Source organism: Bos grunniens, chromosome 28, assembly GCF_055505025.1.
Source record: "Bos grunniens cultivar Pamir isolate PY7600 chromosome 28, Bosgru_T2T1.0, whole genome shotgun sequence".
Taxonomy (NCBI): Eukaryota; Metazoa; Chordata; class Mammalia; order Artiodactyla; family Bovidae; genus Bos; species Bos grunniens.
In genome coordinates, this window is record NC_141192.1 from 3,573,348 (window position 1) to 3,593,950 (window position 20,603).

Genomic DNA, 20,603 nt, shown 5'->3' on the forward strand with positions numbered 1-20,603 from the left:
CTGAGTGGAAGCTTAGAATCAAGAGCTTCCAGGTGATAGGGTCATGCTCTGGGTAATGGGAGCATATGGTGTGGGGGAGGAGGGTGGGAAACTGAACCAGAAATAAAGGGGGAGGCTGGATGGACTTAAGCCACCTGGGATACTGTCCCGAGGGGTTGAATTTTAGGTGATGGAAAACACTGGAGACTTTTAATCAAGAGTGTTGCATGTTCAACTCTGTCTTATTTTAATCCACCAATAACCTTGAGGGGAATGGACTGAAGGAAGAGGAGATAGGGTCCAGGACGTCAAGTGAGAGGGCACTTGCTCCAGTTCAGCTGGCCATTGGCAAGGGAGAAGGGAATGGAGAAGGGAACATTGTGGGGGATGTTTCTGGTGGAGAACATGCAAGCCTTGGAAGCCAGATGTGTATTTGGAAGGTGGAAGGAAGAGAGTTGGGCTACTGCAAGAGTGGCCCCTGGGAGGTTAGCTGAGGGACAGGTCTGGGTTCTGAGAGAGCAAAGGCAAGAATAGAAGTGTTTTAGGCAGAATGAGGAGTGGGCAGGGAGGGTGAGCGAGACAAAGAAGATGATTTGGACTTGAATATACTGAAATGGAAGTACATGCATTACTTCCAGGATCATTTGTCCAATAGACAGTTGGAAATGTGGCTCTGGACCCCAACAAATAGGCTAGATTGGAGATTTGGATTTGAGATTCAAATGAGGCAGCTACTAGAAGTATCAAAAAAATTATGAAGCATTTGCAGTGTGGAGGGAGAGCCTCCTGGTTTCCATATGAGGTGTAAATTGAGTTCATCCACCCACACTTCTAGGTTGCAAGACTGGTCTTAGAGAGAAGAGGCCCCAGGATTGCACAGCAGTGTCCTTCTGCTAATGACAGGATGGGAGAGGAGTGCACGGCTGTTTCCTTGGCAACAGTCTTGCCTGGAAGGCCCGCAAGCAGTGTCTCGGCGACAGATGGTGAGAGGAGAGAGAGTTGAGTGTTACTATTGTCCTGTCATCCTGTGCTGCTTTTGAATTGTCATCTCCAAAGGGAAAGCAGGAAGGCTTCATCTGGGTTCTCAAAAGATAATGAGCAGTGGTGGTTATAATGGGGCCGACTTTCTGATGTGATGGAAGGCAATCTAATGAAATATTTCTAGGGAAAAAAATGCAGTGTCCAAAATATGATGACCAGGTATAATTCTGCCCCAAAGCCTTCTGAGGTTTTCGGATCAGCTGCTGGAATGCTTGTGTATAAGTGTTTGGGGTTGAAATTGAAATGAAAGGGTCATGCCTTTTCTGACCAAATGTCCATATTTCAGCCAAGATTTTTGTGGCAAAATCTGAGGAATGCTGAGGTGGGTGAGGAGAGGAAGGTGCTAAGAAACCTAGCCTAGTTATTAGCATTTAAAAAAGCGAACCCACGATCAGTTTACGGGGACGCTGTAGCACATCTTCTGATGGGTTGCCTTTCTGACTTTCCTATGGTTTTGTTTCCTGCTGGAATACACTTATTCCCTTAAAATATCATGATTTGGAGCTTCAACCCCTTTATGGAGATTTTTCTGAAGGCATAAGTCAGGTTGAATACACGTGGTGGAGGGAGAGGCGTGTGCGTAAAACAAGCCCGTTTGCTCTTTCATCATTCCTCAGCTCACTCCACGGAGGGCCTTTGAGAAACCGACTACAGAGTGAGCTACGGTGGTCAGATGATGATGCTGCTGAAGTTGGTCATGTGACGCACCCGAACCTAATTGCTTCAGACACTTTCATTCTCGCCCCAAATCCGAGTTTATAAATTAGTGCTCTGTCCCTCTACTGGGGTGGTACAGGCAGGCCAAGGGAGGCCTAGGGACCTCTTCAGCTGCCAGACTATGAAAGTTCCTGAGTCTGTGTCCACCTTGGTGCCCAGAAGCAGTTGTTTTGTCTGTGGTCAGTTCATAGGGCCAAACAAAATGGCAGCAAAAACGTTTTCATAGAGTTGGCATAATTATTGTCATGGTCTAGTTATTCCAGAAGTTTTTTTCAAGTACACTAAAAGATGACTGGGGTTCTAAAAGGGTAACAGGAATATATGAGATAAAAGTTCTACTAAATGATATGTGTCTATTGTAGATGGCTATACACTGTATCTTTACATATAACTTTGTTGGCTATCTATAATTACTCTGTCCAATATGATAGCCACTTGCCCATGTGGCTATTGAATACTTGAGGTGTGGCCAATCCAAATTGATAAAATACATACTCAGTTTTAAAGATTTAGTTCATAAGAAGAATGTAAAATACCTCATTAATAATTTTTTTCACATTGATTGCATGTTGAAAAGGTAATACGTTAGATATGTTGGGTTAAACTTTGAAATTACATATGTAGTTTGCATATGCAGCTCACATATTTCTACTGGATGGCATTGACCTATAAAATGTATAATAGACTCTGTATAAAAGTGAACAAAGTGAAATCTTTTAACATAAAACAGAAATAATTCATCTACTTGACAATTTGCATTTTGAGGCTGGCAAATTTCATCTGTAATTTACTGAAGGATGGATCTCATTCACATCCCGTGATACAGGCCCCAAGTTTGAAGTCAAGCTAAAAAAGAATGCCAGTGGTTTGGGATTCAGTTTTGTGCAGATGGAGAGCGAGCACTTCGGCCACCTCAAGAGTGATCTCGTGATGATTAAGCGGCTCTTCCCTGGGCAGCCGGCAGAGGAGAACGGGGCCATGGCAGTTGGTGACCTTATCCTGGCTGTGAATGGAAGGTCCACGGAAGGCCTGGACTTCCAGGTGGGAGGACGTGAGGGATGCAGTCCTGTTTGTGGACTAAGGTTTGTGGGCTGAGGACGTTCCCTTCAGGGCCACCCACCCTCAGTGAGGAATACTGTGGGCTCCTGGAGATCACACCTGGAGTCTGAGCTTGAATCACATAAAGACAGAAACTGGCAGAACATCCTCATGTTAAAATTTTCATCTCAATTCTTAAGTATCTGACCTTGAGTAAACCTTGTTTCGAGTTAGGTTTGTAATGAAACTCGAGATAAAACTCTGACTTCTGTGCTAAAGGTCTCCTAACACTCACTCCCAGAAGTGGGCGTGAAGTTTCAGTGGGCCACGGTAGGTCCTTTTCTGCTCTCTTTCCCATTTCTCTATTAAATTTACAGCTTTGACATGTAGAGTTGTGTAGGTTGTTGTGTTTATGATAAAAAACGTAATAAAAAAGAAGGCAAAAAGTGGACACTAAAGGAGAAGAGGGCAGCAGAGGATGAGCTGGTCAGATGGCATCATTGACTCAATGGATATGAATCTGAGTGAACTCCAGGACATAGTGAAGGACAGAGAAGCCTGACGTGCTGCAGTCCATAGGGTCACAAACAGCTGGACACGACTTACTGACTGAACAACAACAACGATGTTTATGGCATAACATCTCAGTGAAATATTGTACGTATCAGTCAAGGTCCTGGCAGAAATTGGACCATATGAGAAAGCTTAATGAAGGTGTGGAGGTTGTTGGGAAACTCAAGGGAAAGCGTAGAGCCCTGGGGCTGAGAGCAGAGGATGCAGTTATCGACCCTCTCCCCCCGGTCCAGAGGGAGTGGGTAGAAGCAGTTACCGAAGTGCAGAAACTGAGTGAGCTGGGTGAAGTAGACTCGCTGACATGAGCTATGAAATTAGCTGAGAGATATCATGATTCCATGATAACCGCATGGGCAGGAAAGCCAACCTGGACATCCCCCTCTTCCTCACATCTGACCCCTTCTCACCCACTCATTGGCTGAACCCAGCAGAAAGCTTCTCTGTAGCTCACGATGCAGGTCCACCTCCAGGGCACAGAGCAAGGGGCATGAAGGAGGGATGGGGAAGGGTGGAGAATCCTCGGAACAAGATTAGAGGGGGGATGTCTCCATCCGCCCTGCATCCTTCATCTGGTCCAGGAACTGTCCTCTGAGAACTGCTGCTGGGCCAGCAACTGTATGAGGAACTGGAGACACACAGACAGACAGTTTGTAGGGTCTCAGAGCTCATGGGGCTGGTGGGATAGACAAGAACAACACTCACTGCGGGAAATAAGTGAGAGAGAAAAGCCCCGCTCCACTGCTTGCACAAGGGAGCTGGGAAGGAGCCCCCTCTGTGGCAGTCCATTGTAGCTGGGGGCACTGAGTAGGATCCAGATCAGTGGTTCCCAGGTAGGGGTGAAATTGCCTCTTGGGACATTTGGTGAAGCCCAGAGATGCTTGTGGTTGTCACAGCTAATGGTGTCTAGTGGGTAGAGATCAGAGATGTTGCTCAACATCCTGCCATGCACAGGACAGCTCAGACAATGAGGTTATTCAGCCCAAAGTGCCAGTAGTGCTGAGATGTTGAGAAGCCCTGGTCTAGTTAGGTAAGAAGAGCTCCTCAGGCAACCCCATGCCTGGGGCTTTGAGAGGATGGCTTGGAGCAAGAGGTTCACTATGGTGGGAGCTACAGATGTGGGTACAGGGAGGAGAAAGTGGGAGAGAGACAGCAGGTAAGACCAGGTTCTGGGTGCTGTGCTTATGCTGAGGGGGAGGTGAGCCAGAGAGGGGGTTCGGCAGAAGACGAACCTGATGATATCTGCGTTTTAAAACGATTGCACATTAGCAATGTGTAGGAAGGGAGGTGGTGAGGGTGGAGGAGCCAGGGAGCAGAGGGGAGGTCACTGCAGTGTCACAGGTGAGAAGTTCCGAGGGCCTGAGCTGAGCCTGGGCAGAAGCTTGGAGCTGAGGGTCAGGCTTTAGAGATTGGAGTGGTGGTGTTTCTGTGACCGATAGCTTCTGATATGAGCTGGGTAGAGAAGCAATGAACATTGAGATGGGAAGAGTCATTTGCTAGAATCACTCTTTCTCTCTGAAGAAGAGGCATCAGTATTGGCAGACACTGCTATGAAAAGGCCCTGAGCAGACCTTGGTCATTTAAAGCTCAGCATTGGCTCATCATTTTGTGGCCTTAGATCCATGCGTTTGGGGAAGTCAGGCCCACAGCCCTGCTCTCCAAAGTTCTCTGCAGCCAAGACACAGAACAAGGTAGGGAGAGGAGGGGCCAGAGAGATAGTGGGGAACACAGAGGAGGACACCCCCACAGCCAGGCCAGCCCCATAACTAACCATAGGTTTTGCTTTCTGGTAGGAGGTGCTCCATTTACTTCGAGGCGCCTCACAGGAAGTCACGCTCCTGCTTTGCCGACCCCCTCCAGGTGCGCTGCCTGAGATGGACCAGGGCTGGCAGGTAAGGGGTGCTGCCCTCTGCTCTCTCCACATGCATCATGTTCAGCCACCCCTTTCTTGTCTGGTGGGTCCTGAGAAGCTTGACTTTTGCCTTGAATAGGGTTCAATGCCGTCTTATTTCATTGGGGCAGGAATGTAGCTCACCACCCTAACCTCAGTGAGTCTGTGACAAGCTCATAAGGCCCTGTTTCTCCCTTCCTCTCCCTGATTCTGTCTCTCCCAATATTTAGGTCTTCCCGTAGTTGATTACATACTTAAATCTTAACTGAGAAACTTCTAGAGCTGGGTTCTCTGGCATCAGAGGCAGCCAGGCATCAGAGAGGGGAAACCAGGAACAAGGAGAGTGCATATAAAACCAGACAAAGGGGAGGTAAGAATTTCCATTCTGAAGAATGAAATGGAGGGGAAAATAGGAAGGATCTAAGTCCACCCTTCTAAAACATGGATTAGGCATGTATAGTCTGGTGCAGAGAAGACAGGCATTGGAATCTGGAAAATTCAGATTATTATGTTGATGCCTGTATTAGGTTCTTGGGAGAAATATAACAAATAGGATATGTGTGTGCATGTGTGGAGAGAGAGAGAGAGATTAAGGAACTGACTCAGGTAATTGTGGGGCTTCAGTTCAGTTCAGTCTCTCAGTCGTATCCGAGTCTTTGTGACCCCATGGACTGCAGCACACCAGGCTTCCCTGTCGTGGGGCTTGGCCAGTCTAAATTCTGTGGAATAGGCTGGCTGACTGGACATCTAGCAGAGAGTTGATGTCACAGTGTGACTCTTACGGCAGTCTGGAGGCAGGACTCATTTTTCTTAGGGCTCTCAGTCATTTTTCTCCTAAGGCCTTCAACTGACAGAATGAGGCTCTCTCACATTATAGAAGGTTATTTGTGTCACGCAAAGTCTACTGATTTATAGACAACTCTCTCATTTAAAAAATACCTTTACAGTAACATCTAGATTTGTATTTGAACAAATATCTGGGTAGTCTCCTGGAGAAGGAAATGGCGACCCATTCCAGTACTCTTGCCTGGAAAATCCCATGGATGGAGGAGCCTGGTAGGCTGCAGTCCATGGGGTCGCAAAGAGTCGGACACGACTGAGTGACTTCACTTTCACTTTCTACGGCCTAGCCGGGATGACACTTAGTGTTACCCAGCACATTGCCACCTGCTGAGCTTCCAGGACACAGACTCTGTGCCGGAGGTGGACGGGGACAGCTCTCGGGACACCCTTGTGAGGGTGAGAGAAGCAGGGCTGGGCGGAAGGGGAAGTAAATGAGCTTCAGCTGCAACAGGGGCTTCAGCTGGCCCCAGAGGGAACTCTGAAGCTGAGATGGCCCCTCAGAGCTGTCCTTAACTGGAACAGAAGAGCCTGTACCTTTGCTAACTGTACCAAACAGCACTGGGGTATGAGCTGCCCAAGGGAGGGGCCTAGCTTTGGCTGAGGCAGTTCCCTTAAGCTGAACACAATTCCTGGGGAGGGGCTCGCTCACGGAGGAGGGTCTGCGTGGACACCCGGAATCATCTGTACCTGCTATGTTTGCGGCAAGGACCTTGGGCACTTGCCTAACTTCTCTAGGTCTCATGATGCCTCATCTGAGACGTGCACAAGCTGTGTCCATGGCTTATCAGTCACAATCAGTCACTTTTCACTGAGGGTGACAGTTGGTAGAGACAGCACAGGGACTTGGTGACCCACGTATTCTTGATGCTTGGACTCTAAGAGGTCGTTTTATACCAACCTTGGTGAGACAAGAGCTATAGGAAGGAAAGCAGAGAGCTGCTAGTTTGGAAAGAAGGTAGATGACAGCACTTGTGTTAGGCAAGTGAACGGGGTGGGAGAGGGTCACATTTCACACACTCAGAGACCAGCAGGCCAAGGGGCTGGTACCCTGCGTCTTTGTTCAGATATCTGGTAAATGCCAGGGAAACAGTTGTCCTGTCCTGGAGAAGAGCTTCTACCAGAGAACCCAGAAGTGTCCAATGGAGAGGGTTTGAGGTGAGGAATGGTGGGCATGCTTCTTCTCTCCTCATACCTGAGGGCCACATGGAAGAAGAATTTTCATTCATTCGCTTGGTTCCAGAGCTCTGATTGAAGAACAAGAAAGGGAGACTTTGGTTTAGAACTAGAATAGTTACGAGAAGGAGGCAGCTCTGTAAACATCTGGAGTTGGTCATTTCAGGCAGGAGGAATAGCAAGTGCAAAGGCTCTGAGATAGGAATGACCTAGATTTTTGAAGGACACAAAGATAAGGATTGTGCCTGGACAGTAGTTATGAAGGAAACTGTGGAGGGGGAGGAGTTGTAGAGGGGGTTGGGCTCCGCATCAGGTAGGGCTTGGAGGTTTTGGTAATGTGCTGATCCCATCCTTGCTGCCATGGGAAGGCACTGGGCTGGGGAGGTGGGAGGATGAAGGGTGAAGCGGAAATGTGGCCTCATCTGGTCCACACTTCGGAGAGGTCACTTAGGTTGCCGGGAGAGATGGAGTGGAGCAGGTAATCTGGCAGTGATTCACATAACATATGGTGTCTTAGGCTCGGGCTGTAGCCAGATAGCTGTAAGAAGGACTGATTTAGGATACTCTGGGAGGTAGAGCCCATGGGATGATTTTTGGACGAGACATTGGTGTGAAGACCGGGAGTGGAGTTGGCTCAAGTAACTGAATGAATGAAGGTGGCGCCACTTACCGAGACAGGATGTGCTTGAGGGAGCACTTTAAGGTACGTGGAAAGAAGCAGCAGTTCTTGATAGCCTGCAAACAAATGTTTATAGAGCATTCAATGGGGATATCTGCTAGGGCTGGAAAATGTGAATTCGAAATTACCAGCAGATAATGCCACTGAGAGCTGTAAATTTGATGAGATCTTCTCGGGGAGGAATACCAAAAAAGTCAAGAAGAGGGCCGAGCGATGCGACACCCCAAAGAAATGAGATAACGCATGAGACTGAGAAGGAGCCTTGGAGGTGATTCGGATAAAGGTGGAGCTTAGGGTAAACTCAGTGTTTAAGTAGAGTAAACGAGTAAAGGACATTCTCAGGAAGGAGGAGGGTCCAGTTATGTTGAACATTGCTGACAGGTAGAGATGAAGACAGAGAATTATCTTTTGGCTTCAGAAAGATGTAGGTAACTAGAGATCCTAATTAGTATCTTTCAGTTGAGGGATGGAGACCGAAGCCTGGTTCGAGTGGGTGCAAGGAAGGAGAGGTGGACACGGAAATAGCAAGACTAGGCTCTCATTTAAGAGCACGGAAAAGGGGTGGATTGGCACCAAGTGTGGTGCCCGCGGGTACAAAAGCAACACTTAGATTTTGCTCAATGTGCACCATGGATCCAATAATCCGTAGTATTTCTTTCAATAGACACCTGTGCTCGCAGCAGACAAAGAATTCTCCAGGGCAGCATGCACTGACTTGGAGCAGAGCCCCAGCCTGGATCAGGGGGACAGCCGGAGGGACAGTGCCTCCCCAGACACAGGGGAGGGCCTGGGTCTCCGGCCAGAGTCTTTCCAACAAGCCACCCAAGAGGCACAATGGGACCAAGACACCGAGAGACCCTGGGCCACTTCCTTGACTGATCCTCGGGATTCCTTCCCTCATCTATGCAGACTTCACCAAGAAATGGAGGCACCAACATTGGCTACCTCTTTGGAGAAGGATTTGAGGCAAAACTGTGATTCAGTTTGTGATATCAGGAGACTTGGAAGGTAAGGCTCAGTCCATTTTCAGACATACTGTAAATTGTATGCATGTCATTGCTAGAAATTACAAGCAAACAATTAATAACATGGCTCAGATGCTTGCTGGGCCAGGAGGGTTCTGGGCATTGAGAGAGGAGGATGAAAGAAGAGAAACATGAAATCTGGAGCTGAGGTAATCACAACTTGTGAGATTTTGGGAACGCAAACCCCACCCAGTGGTCCTCCAGTATCCTTGGAGGCTACAGATGGCAGGCCTTGGGATTTCTTCCTCGCATACAAGCCTTTGTTCTGCGTCCCTCATGGCCTCCTGAAGCTTTGTGATAAGAAAGAGTTTCCGTTGTGTGCATCATCATTTCTATAGCTAATATGATGCTTTATAATCAACAGAAGCTTAAAAAAAACCCTACATCTTCAAAACCAGACTGAAACCTTCATTTAAAAAAAAGATCTCTTTATTTAATAGTATTTTTTGGCTGTGGTGCATCTTTGTTGCTGTTCGCAGGCTTTCTCTATTGCAGTGAGGCAGGGGCTACTCTTTCCTGCGGTGTGCAGAGCTTCTCATTGCAGTGGCTTCTCTTCATGCAGAGCACGGGCTCTGGACAGTTGGGTTTCAGTAGCTGCAGCACATGGGCTCAGTAGTAGCAGCTCACAGGATCCAGAGTGCTGGCTTCGAGTTTGGTGCCTGGGTGTGTTACTCTGAGGCATGTGGGATCTTCCCGTATCAGGGATCAAACCGGTGTCCCTTGCACCGCAAGACAGATTTTTAACACCGGACCACGAGGGAAGCCCTGTGATGTTCATTTTAATAGCCATTTGTTTTTAACTTAGTCTGCATTTTTGTGCTCATCCACCCCTGAGTGGGTGGATGAGTCCTTCTCAGTCCTGTTCTGATCGAAAACAAACTCTTTCATTCAGTTGGATGAGTATTTACTACACATATCCAAGGTGCTTGGAAACCTGTCAGGAGCAAAGAGAGGGGCACGGATATGGAGAGAGGGTACGATTTGCTCCTAGGCATGTTGTTAGTTAGATGCACGGGCACAAAGCAGCCAAACAACGGGGAACAATGCTTCATGTTTGACATTGTATAAACCCACTGACACTAAATGGCTCTTAACTGTTGGCATCCTAGAAGGCTGATACGGGCAAATCTACAGGGACTAGTAGGGACAGGAAGTGTAAAGCAGTGGGGTAATGCAGTTAGACAGGGCTCGATCTGTGACAGACAGAAGCCAGGCCTGTTTCCTAGGAGCATCCAGATAGGATTGTTTAAAAGTATACTGTGTTGTGCCAGGCAAACAAAATTCAACTGTGTTAGCTTGTCCTCCAAGAGAGCCTTAGCTTGCACTTAGAGCACGCATAATTAGTGGCTGCCCCCTACAGAAGGAAAGCCATGGCACACGACCAGCAATCTCTGGACACAGTTCCCCCAGCTCCTGGGCAGTGTCAGAATTAGGATTCCAAGGTGGGATTGTGGTTCTTTGTGGATCTCCCTTCAATGTCCGCAGTTCAGTTCTGAAGCGACTGCCCCAGGTAACTGCCTCTTTGCTTCTGGCATCCACGAGTGAAGTTTTCTTTCAGTGGTTTAGATCAAAACGATGACTGACTTCTTGATCATATAGCCTTGGTTTCAGCTCTACTACCTACTAGCGTGTCTGATGAATTGATTTCTCTGAGCTTGAGGCTTCTCAAATCTTAATGAAGACCTCGGTAACTCCAAAGTGTGCTGTGGCCTTCAAAAGAAATAACACATGCAGAGCGCTAGCCCAGAGCCTGGCACACAGCAAGAACTCAACACCAGTCAGTTTTCCTTCTCTTTCCTCAGCTATTTCCAGCTAAAGACAGATGCCAATCAATTGAAATTCCCAGCAAACTGCCAGATCTTACCATCTACCAGGTGGTTACTTTCCACAGTCAAGTGGCTGCCAGCACCCTTGCAAACCCAGAGTGTTCATGGAGAAGATGAAATTCTACTTTTCTCGCCCTGTTCTCTTCTTTTACCGCACTGTACACATACTACTGCCACACAGGAGTAGGGCTCTGCAAAACAAGAAAGAAAGCAACACAGTATCTGACTTCCTATGCCTCTTCTTGCCTCCCCTCTCTTTCCCCACATCCACAAGCAAACCCCAGGTCAGAGCTCCAAGAGCAGTCGGGAGCCTGGGTGGAAGGGTGGATGGAAGGGCAGTGATTCTCCCTGAGGTAAGAGTGTCACCAGAATGGCCAGAATGCCACCCTGGAGATCACCATCCCTTCTCCAGACACCCAGCAGCTTTGCCTCTTGCCCCTCAGGCTGATGGCTTCCCTGGATCTCTCTCCTGGTGGGGCCAGCAGCTAGAGCCCCAGATCCAATCTGGAGAGCATGGAGATCATTAGAAAGACTGGAGGAGCACAGTCGTGGGAGGTGAAGTGCAGGCAGCCAGGCGTGGCCCTGCTGCCACCTGCTTCTTGGCAGGGAAGGTGGCACAGGGAAGGTGGCACAGGTTGGCTGCCGAGGGGGTTGGGGGAGGGGGACAGAGTGTGCCTGGGCACCAGGCTGGATTTCCTGCCCTTTGGTAAAGCTTCCATGATGTTCCCTCCCTATACTTACAAAGAAACACATTTTTCTACACAATTTGGTCGAGTAGCTTAAGGTTTTAAACCAAGTTCTTCAAGTGCTTAGGGATTTTAAAATATTTCCTTAAAGTGAATGTCCTTACAGAATATAGTCCCTTTTAAAGCACATGAGTGTGTGTATATTTACATGAAATGCACATTTACTTGAACCCTGTATCTCTCATGAGCAGAAAGGATGTCTCTTTGACAGCAAAACTCAGGTTGAGACAGCTACTCTGGCTCTACCGGAAGGAGGGCCACCTGTATGGGTGTTTGGGAGTTCTTGGCTATAGGGCGTTGCCAGTGCTGATTTTAAGGGAAAGACGTATTGCAGGAAAGGGAAGGGGAGGGCAGGGGATACTGACAAAACCAACCTGTTGATATGGGTGTGGGTAAGGAGGCTGATAAACAAGGACTTGTGTGTTTGGTACAAAGATCAACCTGTCTGCATTTCTTGTAGATTTTCCTACTCATCTTCTCTAACCAGACTCTCTACAGATATTTTCTGAGCACCTTCTTTGCATGTTGGAAGCCCTGTGCAAAATGCTCTGTCATCTTCATGAACTGCTCTTTCTAATCAAAAAGGAGTGTGTGGTGACTTTTGGAAACCCCTGGAAGCCTTATTCTTTCACCATTGCTTCTGCATTTTCATCACCAATGAGCCTCGCTGTTCACCTGCTTCCTATGTCACACAGGGAGTAAATGTCACTCCAGCTAGCTGCCTCTCCAAATAAGCACTTTTGCAATGCTCAGAAAAGGACCTGATATTTGCACAAAGTACTTTGAAGGTCACCTGCTGGATTTGTTCTGAGCCTCTTGCTTTGGCCCTTTCCATCTAATTCTTCTGTTGAAAGAACTATAATCATAGTAGTGATCATGGCCTCCTCCATTTACTGAGAACTTACCCTGTTACCAGGAGCCATGGCTGGCTGTATCAGAATTATTTAACTTAAGCATTCCAACACTCCCATATGTTTTGTGACCTTCCCATTTTTTCAGATGAAAAAACTGAGGCTCTAGAGAAGTTAATAAACTTGCCTGAGGTCTGACTCTCTTCCCATATGAAGCATGGGTCAGAGCTCTGCTTTTGATCCGTGTCCTCTAGTGAGTCCCCCCACCATCTCCTGGACTCAGTAAGGAGCTCGCCCACCCTCATAGCATTCTGTACTGTAGCACTAACTACCTGATTGTAACGTCTGTTCACCGCTTACTCTTCTCAGTAAATCACGGACTCCTCAAGGTCAAGGCTGCACCCTGTCCACTGTTCACCTCCTGACCCCAGAGGAGGCTCTGGCAGCAACTGTCTGAAGCCTGTGACAGTTGCCTGTGACATGTCATGACCGCATCCTGAAGGCAAGGGAAGGTGGGGAGCGGGATTTGTGATCAACCCTGGAAGAAACGTGGATTTCTGTTTTCTAGTCCTGAACTGTACAGTGATAATGAGGAACGGGACATGCACCATCCACCTGGGACCCCTTCTCCTACCTCCAAGGATGAAGTGTATCTTACTATCAACCCTTCACTGGCAGACCAGCTACCCTGTGGAGAATGTTTGGAGGCAGATTCAGGGACCATTCCCTTACCACAGTTCTGTTCCTGGAGTACTTTCTCACAGTCTTTGCCTCCAGAAGTGTCCCATGAGAGTGAGAGCAAGTGGGAAGACTTCGAGGAAGCTGAGGACGCAGATGAGGGCCCCCTCAGGTGGGTAGCACTCTGGGTGGAATAAGGCTGGGCTAAATTCTTCTAGAGGGAGTCCGCGTCTCTACTTTGGCTGGGTGATGGTCCATGGGCATTATAGCATTCCCCTTGCTTCTGCCCTGGGGTCACACCTCTTCGTGGTACGTATCATATTCCATGTTCCAAGGCGACAGCCCTATGCCCTGACACTTCACGCTATTCCGATGGCACATTCAGGACTTTCCCAGGGTCATCAGTAAGTAAGTGATGGAGTCAGAATCCAGCCCCAGGCCTCCCACTTCAGGGCCCCTTCATGGACCTCTGCTACCTGCAGCACGCGGCCAGGCCCTCTGTCCCTCCTCAGCGCTGTCTCTCGGTGGGTTACTTTGTGCACTTATGCCTTCCCGTGGGCTAAGTGTATTTCAGAGAAGAGTCTTGGTGACATGTGATGTGGCCCCTCTCAAGAGCCCCTGTGGTTTTAACACAGTGAGCTCTTTCTTGATCAAGAAAGCCAAACTATTCACACGAACTGCTACCAGAAGCTGGGATGACCAGGCTGGAGTCAGATCAGACTGATGAAGACACGGGAGGAGTAAGTGTCACAAAAACTGTCAGGCTGCAAGTAGAGAGGGTTAAACTCTCTAATTCTGTTCACGTGCCTACAACACAGGTAGTTCCAGTATTTGAAAAATGCTGAACGTTCAAGAAGCGTTCGCGTCAACACATTTTCACGACACACTGAAACTTACCAAGGCACTGGCTGTGAAGATTTAGGTATAATTGAAACACAGCCTTTCACTTTCATTTATATTGTGTCCCAGCTACATTTTCATCACAAATGACTGAACTGGACTCTCAAAGGACAGTGGCAGGCAAGCTGATAAGGTGGGTGGATATTTGAAATTCAAATATGACAAATGACCTGGCTCTTATCTGAAATAGGAAGCAACACGTTAATAGAGAGGATGACATGGAGGCTCTGAAGACCCTGCATGCCATTTATGGGAAAGTTGGACACTCTGACAACTTTAGGAGTGATGCATTATGCTATGCTATGCTAAGTCACTTCAGTCGGGTCCAACTCTGTGTGACCCCCTGGGTTGCAGCCTAACAGGCTCCTCCGTCCATGGGATTTTCCAGGCAAGAGTACTTGAGTGGGGTGCCATTGCCTTCTCTGAGGAGTGATGCATTATGGGTTCACAAAAGTGTAAAGCAAGCAGAGAGCAGCTTATACATGGAGGGCAGTCTTCCTAGAGGGGGCTCCTCAGGGCTGGAGAGTTAAAGAAAATAGGGTGAGCAATGCTTTGGGGATCCAGGGGGAAACAGTTAAGGACCGAAAGTGTCAGTACTTACGGAATGTCCTAGGAGATCTGCAGTGCCCTGAAGGGAGGAGGCAGAGATCAGAGTCGTGAGAGCGCGGCTCCAAGCGAGGCTCCGCCACTCACTGACTAGATGACCTGCAGCAAGTGACTCTAAACCGTCTAGTGAAGTGAAGTGAAGTCAAAGTCGCTCAGTCACGTCCAGCTCTTTGCAACCCCAAGGACTGTAGAGTCCATGGAATTCTCTAGGCCAGAATACTGGAGTGGGTAAGTCTTTCCCTTCTCCAGGGGATCTTCCCAACCCAGGAATCAAACCCAGGTCTCCTGCATTACAGGCGGATTCTTTACCAACTGAGCCACAAGGGAAGCCCCTTTAAAGCATCTAAGATGCAGCTAGCTGACTGCCACGTGGAGATAATGAAATCCACCGCGTGCTGTTCCTGGGCGTGCTAGACGACAATTTGAGTCACGTTTAGCACACTGTGTGGCATGTAGTAAGAACTCAAAAAGTGTTAGCTGCTTTTAATCATAAATCATAAAGGAGGAAATTACAGCAGTGAGATGATGCAGCCTTATTAGTGCATTCAATACACTGTCTTTCTTTTTTCCCTTGTAGACAAAGAGCTTGTGCCCGAGCATGGGGTGTGAGTTGGGGTGAGGAGAAGCACTGGTTTATGGCAGAGATGTCAAGATTCAGGGTGACTAAATAGCTCTCAGATGGACGATGGCTTGGGGTGTAGTTAAGCCAACTCCTGTTGTGGTCACTTATTCTCCCTGCTGACAGAAGGCGGGCCTGTGGGCGGTGAGGCTCAAGGCGTGAGTTCCCAGCCTGGGCTCCATGGAGCTGCCCACAGGTGTGCTTTGAGGCAGGTGGGGAGCTCTACAGTTAGAATGTTGACTTGCTGCATCTTTGGAAAAAGTAACTTTTAACATTCTCCAAGTTCTCCAGGAGAATAAATCTCCCAAAGGTTAAGGGTCTCTGTTGTATACATTTTCTCTTTCATCCTGGAAGTACGGAGACGTTTTGGAGGGTATAATGGGACTTTGCTTATGGATGGAGTCATGCATCCTTTAAAATTGTGTAACAAATTATTTTATTTGGTTCTTTTAGATATTAAGACAGTAATAGTATATAGGTACTTTCTATAAATGACTTCACTGAATCTTCAACTTTGAGTGGTATTCTTATCCCTCTTTTTTAAACGGAGCTTAGAAGGTTTATTTAATTTGTCTGAGATCATGCAGCCATGAAGGGCAGATTCACACCTCTGCTGTCTGATTACCCTTTTGGTGCACTTTTACATTTCCCCTAGAATGTGCCCGTCCACGTGGACTTGTATAACACACACGTCTTTCCATCACATGTCATGCGTCCTCCTGCTTCTCTCTTCCGAGGCTAAAAAAACCACTGCTGTCCAGTAAGATTAAAAAGACAATTGAACTGTTCTGTTTAGGGAAGGCTGCTGGCCAAATGGCAAAGCAATCCAGTAAAAGCTGCTACTGTTTTAGGCGAACAGAGGAAGCAGGACAGTCTCCAGAGGCAGAACCCAAGGGTCTCTGCCTGGACATACTTCTGACCCTGATCACATGGAAGAGCCTCAGATGTTGGTCTAAAGAATGTACCCACATACTCTACAATCAGGAAGGAGGCCAGCTGAGAAGGTGACCTGGGATGGAAGGTCTGGCCCACTTAAGAAGTAACTTCAAAAAAAAAAAAAAAAAAAACCATGCCTGTCACTTCTGAAACTCATTTTTTGAATAGTGATTGTGACCTTCTTTAGTTCTGGGGTTTATGTTGAATAAAGCTCTGCGTGTGTGTGTGTGTGTGAATGCAGGCGCATGCACATGCCCCTGCGAGCTCAAAGTGGGACTTCCTCTGGTGAAAGAATTTGAGAATCAACCTCTCACATCAAGATAAACCAGTGAAGGGTACATTCTCACTGTACCACAAGTGAGCACTGGTCACACTTTCTGGGACACAGGCTTTGTTGCAGCTGGTACTTTTGGGTTCTCCATTGGTTGAAGGAATCTCCATGGTATTCAAAGTGCCCCCAGATTCCTTGAAGGAATCTGATGAGAGACTTGGCTCAAAGGCCATGGGAGTAATATGTTTTGTTATCTGTCTGTGTTTTTCCCATGCAATTCCAAATAGTTATACATTCTTTTAAGAACATTTTCCTTTTGGGGCTCTGATTCTAAAAATTACAGAAAAGAAAAATAAGACGGGACCCTATAGGAAAAAGGAAGAGTGACATGGCAGATCCACTGCTACCAGATAGCCACCACCATAGCGAAACTAAAGTCCTGAAACTTGGAGCTCTCAAGTGTACAGAAGAAACAGGCTTGGTGGGCCACAGTGTGAGCCAAGGAGCACCGAGTGCTCTGTGACGGGGGCTTACGGCAGTCAGGGCCTCAGGGCGGGGCAGAGGCCAGCTCCACAGGCAGAACAGAAACAGCTGGAAGGGATGACTTAGATTCCAAATTCACTTCATCCACGAAAACTACATACGGTTTGATTTAAAACAAGCATAGGAAAACTGGTAGAAAATAGACTCTGGTTTTATCAGATCTACACAGGCATAGTAACTTTCTCTGGTAGCCCGCAATAGACAAGGCGTATAACAAACAAGAATTGCAAAGTTGACAGTATTGGAAAAGTTAAAACTTCTGTTTAGTAACAATGACAAAATTAATGTAAAAATAGGAGCAGTGGATAGGGAAACATTTACATAATTGTGAATACAGATTAATATCTATAATAGTTAGAAAGGTCATTATAATTTATAATAGGGTAATAAAGTATTTAAATAGACAGTGTATATGATAAAAATACAAATGATAGACACATTCTAATAAAAAATAATGAATGCCAACATATACATTTGCATCCACCACATTTGCAAAATTAAAAAACATACTATCCAATTTTGGCAAAATTTTGGTGATTTTGGTATTCTAAGAAATATCAAAAGTCATAAAGATACTTATGCCCAAAGACCTAACAATGATATTCCTGAGAATTTATCCCAAGGAAATAATTCAGAATAAGAAAATGTCTGTTTAAGATGTTCATCTCATTATTATTGATTAAAACAACAAACTAAAAATGGCTGGAATGCCTTAGAATATATCAGTAATAGTATAAAAACAATTGTTTTTGGTAAAAAAAGTATAGAATAGAAATGGTAATAGAATAAAATATGGTAATACTAAAGACAACATGGTGAAAGAGAGCACTTCTGGTGTATTAGCACTATTGAATATTATGCAGCCAAGAAAGTAATTAAAGTAAATACTGAAAAGTCACAACTTAGGAAAATGTTTGACATAAGAACTCCAAATTGTATGCTAGTTGAAAGCAGATGACACCACCCTTATGGCAGAAAGTGAAGAGGAACTCAAAAGCCTCTTGATAAAAGTGAAAGAGGAGAGTGAAAAAGTTGGCTTAAAGCTCAACATTCGGAAAACTAAGATCATGGCATCTGGTCCCCTCACTTCATGGGAAATAGATGGGGAAACAGTGGAAACGGTGTCAGACTGTATTTTTTTGGGCTCCAAAATCACTGCAGATGGTGACTGCAGCCATGAAATTAAAAGACGCTTGCTCCTTGGAAGGAAAGTCATGACCAACCTAGATAGCATATTCAAAAGCAGAGACATGACTTTGCCAACAAAGGTCCATCTAGTCAAGGCTATGGTTTTTCCAGTAGTCATGTATGGATGTGAGAGTTGGACTGTGAAGAAAGCTGAGTGCCAAAGAATTGATGCTTTTAAACTGTGGTGTTGGAGAAGACTCTTGAGAGTCCCTTGGACTGCAAGGAGATCCAACCAGTCCATTCTGAAGGAGATCAGCCCTGGGATTTCTTTGGAAGGAATGATGCTAAAGCTGAAACTCCAGTACTTTGGCCACCTCATGCGAAGAGTTGACTCATTGGAAAAGACTCTGATGCTGGGAGGGATTGGGGGCAGGAGGAGAAAGGGACGACAGAGGATGAGATGGCTGGATGGCATCACCGACTTGATGTACATGAGTTTGGGTGAACTCCGGGAGTTGGTGATGGACAGGGAGGCCTGGCGTGATTCATGGGGTCACAAAGAGTCGGACACGACTGAGCAACTGAAATGAACTGAACTGAACTGAATAAAAAGCAACAGAAATGTGTGTATGCACACAGAGGAATACAGTGAAGAGCAGGGAAGGTGAACCAAAGGAATATTAGTAGAAATTGCCCAGTGTTTGGGTGATGGAATTAGGGGAATATTTTGTTAAAAATTCCTTTACTTTTATATATTTATTACTTAAGTAATGAATTTTACACTGAAAAAAAAATTGAAGCAGCAGAGAGAAAGAACAAACAAAAACAATGACAAAGGTTTAAAGAAGCCTGTGCTTAAAAATTTAATTTATGAGCTCTTCTCTATGTAATTTTATTTATAATTTCCTGTTTTCTTTATAATATAAGGGATTCCCTGGTGGCTCAGAAGGTAAAGAATCTGCCTGTAATGCAGGAGACCTGGGTTCAATCAGGAAGATCCCCTGGAGAAGGAAATGGCAACCCACTCCAGTATTCTTGCCTGGAGAATCCCATGGACGGAGGAGCCTGGCCGACAACAGTCCATGGGTCACAAAGAGTCGGACACGACTGAGTGACTTCACTTTCACTTTCTTTTATAATAGAAAAGTCTGATAGGTTATTTGGAAAGAAGTTTGCAGGCACTGATAGGTTATTTGGAAAGAAGTTTGCAGGCATCTGAACAGTCATGTTTCCAACGCTCTGGGGGCTGGAGTCAGCTCCCTGGGGGCCCTAATGCACAGTTTCATGGGCCTCAAGGTTAGGGGATTAATCAAGTAGGCAATGCAGTGAATAAATAACAGTATTTACAACTTTGCAACTGCTTGCAGTCTTCTGAACTCTGGTTTCTTATTTTGTCTTTGAAAAAGAAATGGGTGGCTACAGTTTCAAAGTGAATTTAATCTTTCTCCTTATAGGAAAGGACCTTCCCCCTCCCTCCAAGGCTGTTTACTCATTTTGAGCCATATTTCTTGAAGGACTTGTTCATTTGCCTTAAGTGAACTTGATTTCAGCTGCCACTTCTTTTGTTTCAGGGCAAATATCAAAAAGAACAGTGTGGTCCTAAGGGACTCAGCTCATTGCCTGCAAACTGCTTCCATGTCTAGTTTCTGTATCGTATGTTCTCAAACCTGACTGTACCTGAGAATCAATTATAGAGAGTGTTAAAAATAGAGGTCCACTGGCCTCAACCCTGGAGAGTCGGAACCAGCAGGGTAGGCTGAGGTGAAACCCAGAAATCTGTACTTTTACTGTCAGCAGAGGATTGTATGTGTGGCTAAATTTGGGAACCACTGATGCAAGCTTTTCAAGATTTTGCCAGGCTCTCCCATCCTTCCTTTCTGCCAAAAATATTTATTAAGCTTCTATTATCTGCCAGCACACTATTTGTATTAGGTTGCTCAAACATACCCACGTTCATCACTAAACTGCAGAGCAAAAATGGCCTTCCCAACTCAACATGGTAAAGATGTCAATTCTCTCCAAATTAATTTACAGGTCTAATGTGATTCCTATCAGATTCCCAGGAAAGCATTTTGTAGACATAGATAGGTTTATTCTGAAATCCATTTTATAAATTTTATTTTATATTTTTATTTTTAAAAATGTTCTGAAAAGGTGCAAACCCTAGAACAGCTAAAATAATCTTGAAAAAGTAGACTGAAGTGAGAAGAATCACTGTACTAAATAATAAGGTTTACTATGTAGCCACAATAATCGAAGTATAATCTATACTTTGTCAGTATAATCTATCAGAGAGATAAACATATAGTTCAATGGAACAGAATAAAGAATGCAGAAATAACCCTGCACAAGTATTCCCAATTAATGTTTGACAAAGGTACAGAAGAAATTTAATGGGAAAAAAATGGCTTTTCAATAAATGAACATACATAGACCAAAAAAAAAAAAAAAAAAACCACAACCAAACAACAACAGAAATCCCCCATTAACCCTATTGATTTTACACCTTAAACAAAAACAAACTCAAAATGGATCACAGAGTC

General features: G+C 45.9%; 1 protein-coding gene across 6 annotated transcripts in view; it reads left to right on the plus strand.

Annotated features, from left to right (window-relative positions):
* Positions 1-16,261, plus strand: part of FRMPD2 (FERM and PDZ domain containing 2) — a 99,603-nt gene extending 83,342 nt beyond the window's left edge. For 2 of the 6 annotated variants that reach the window (XM_086381274.1, XM_086381273.1), the window contains 6 exons: positions 815-962; positions 2,564-2,778; positions 5,139-5,237; positions 8,596-8,939; positions 12,948-13,229; positions 16,034-16,261. In XM_086381274.1, the coding sequence (XP_086237400.1) occupies positions 815-962; positions 2,564-2,778; positions 5,139-5,237; positions 8,596-8,939; positions 12,948-13,229; positions 16,034-16,190 (1,245 nt within the window). In that variant the 3' untranslated portion in view covers positions 16,191-16,261. Of the gene's footprint in view, positions 1-814; positions 963-2,563; positions 2,779-5,138; positions 5,238-8,595; positions 8,940-12,748; positions 13,230-15,837 lie in introns of those variants that run through there. The other 4 variants (XR_015156613.1, XR_015156614.1, XM_086381276.1 and 1 more) reach the window with 4 other exon arrangements.
* Positions 16,262-20,603: the final 4,342 nt, after the last annotated feature.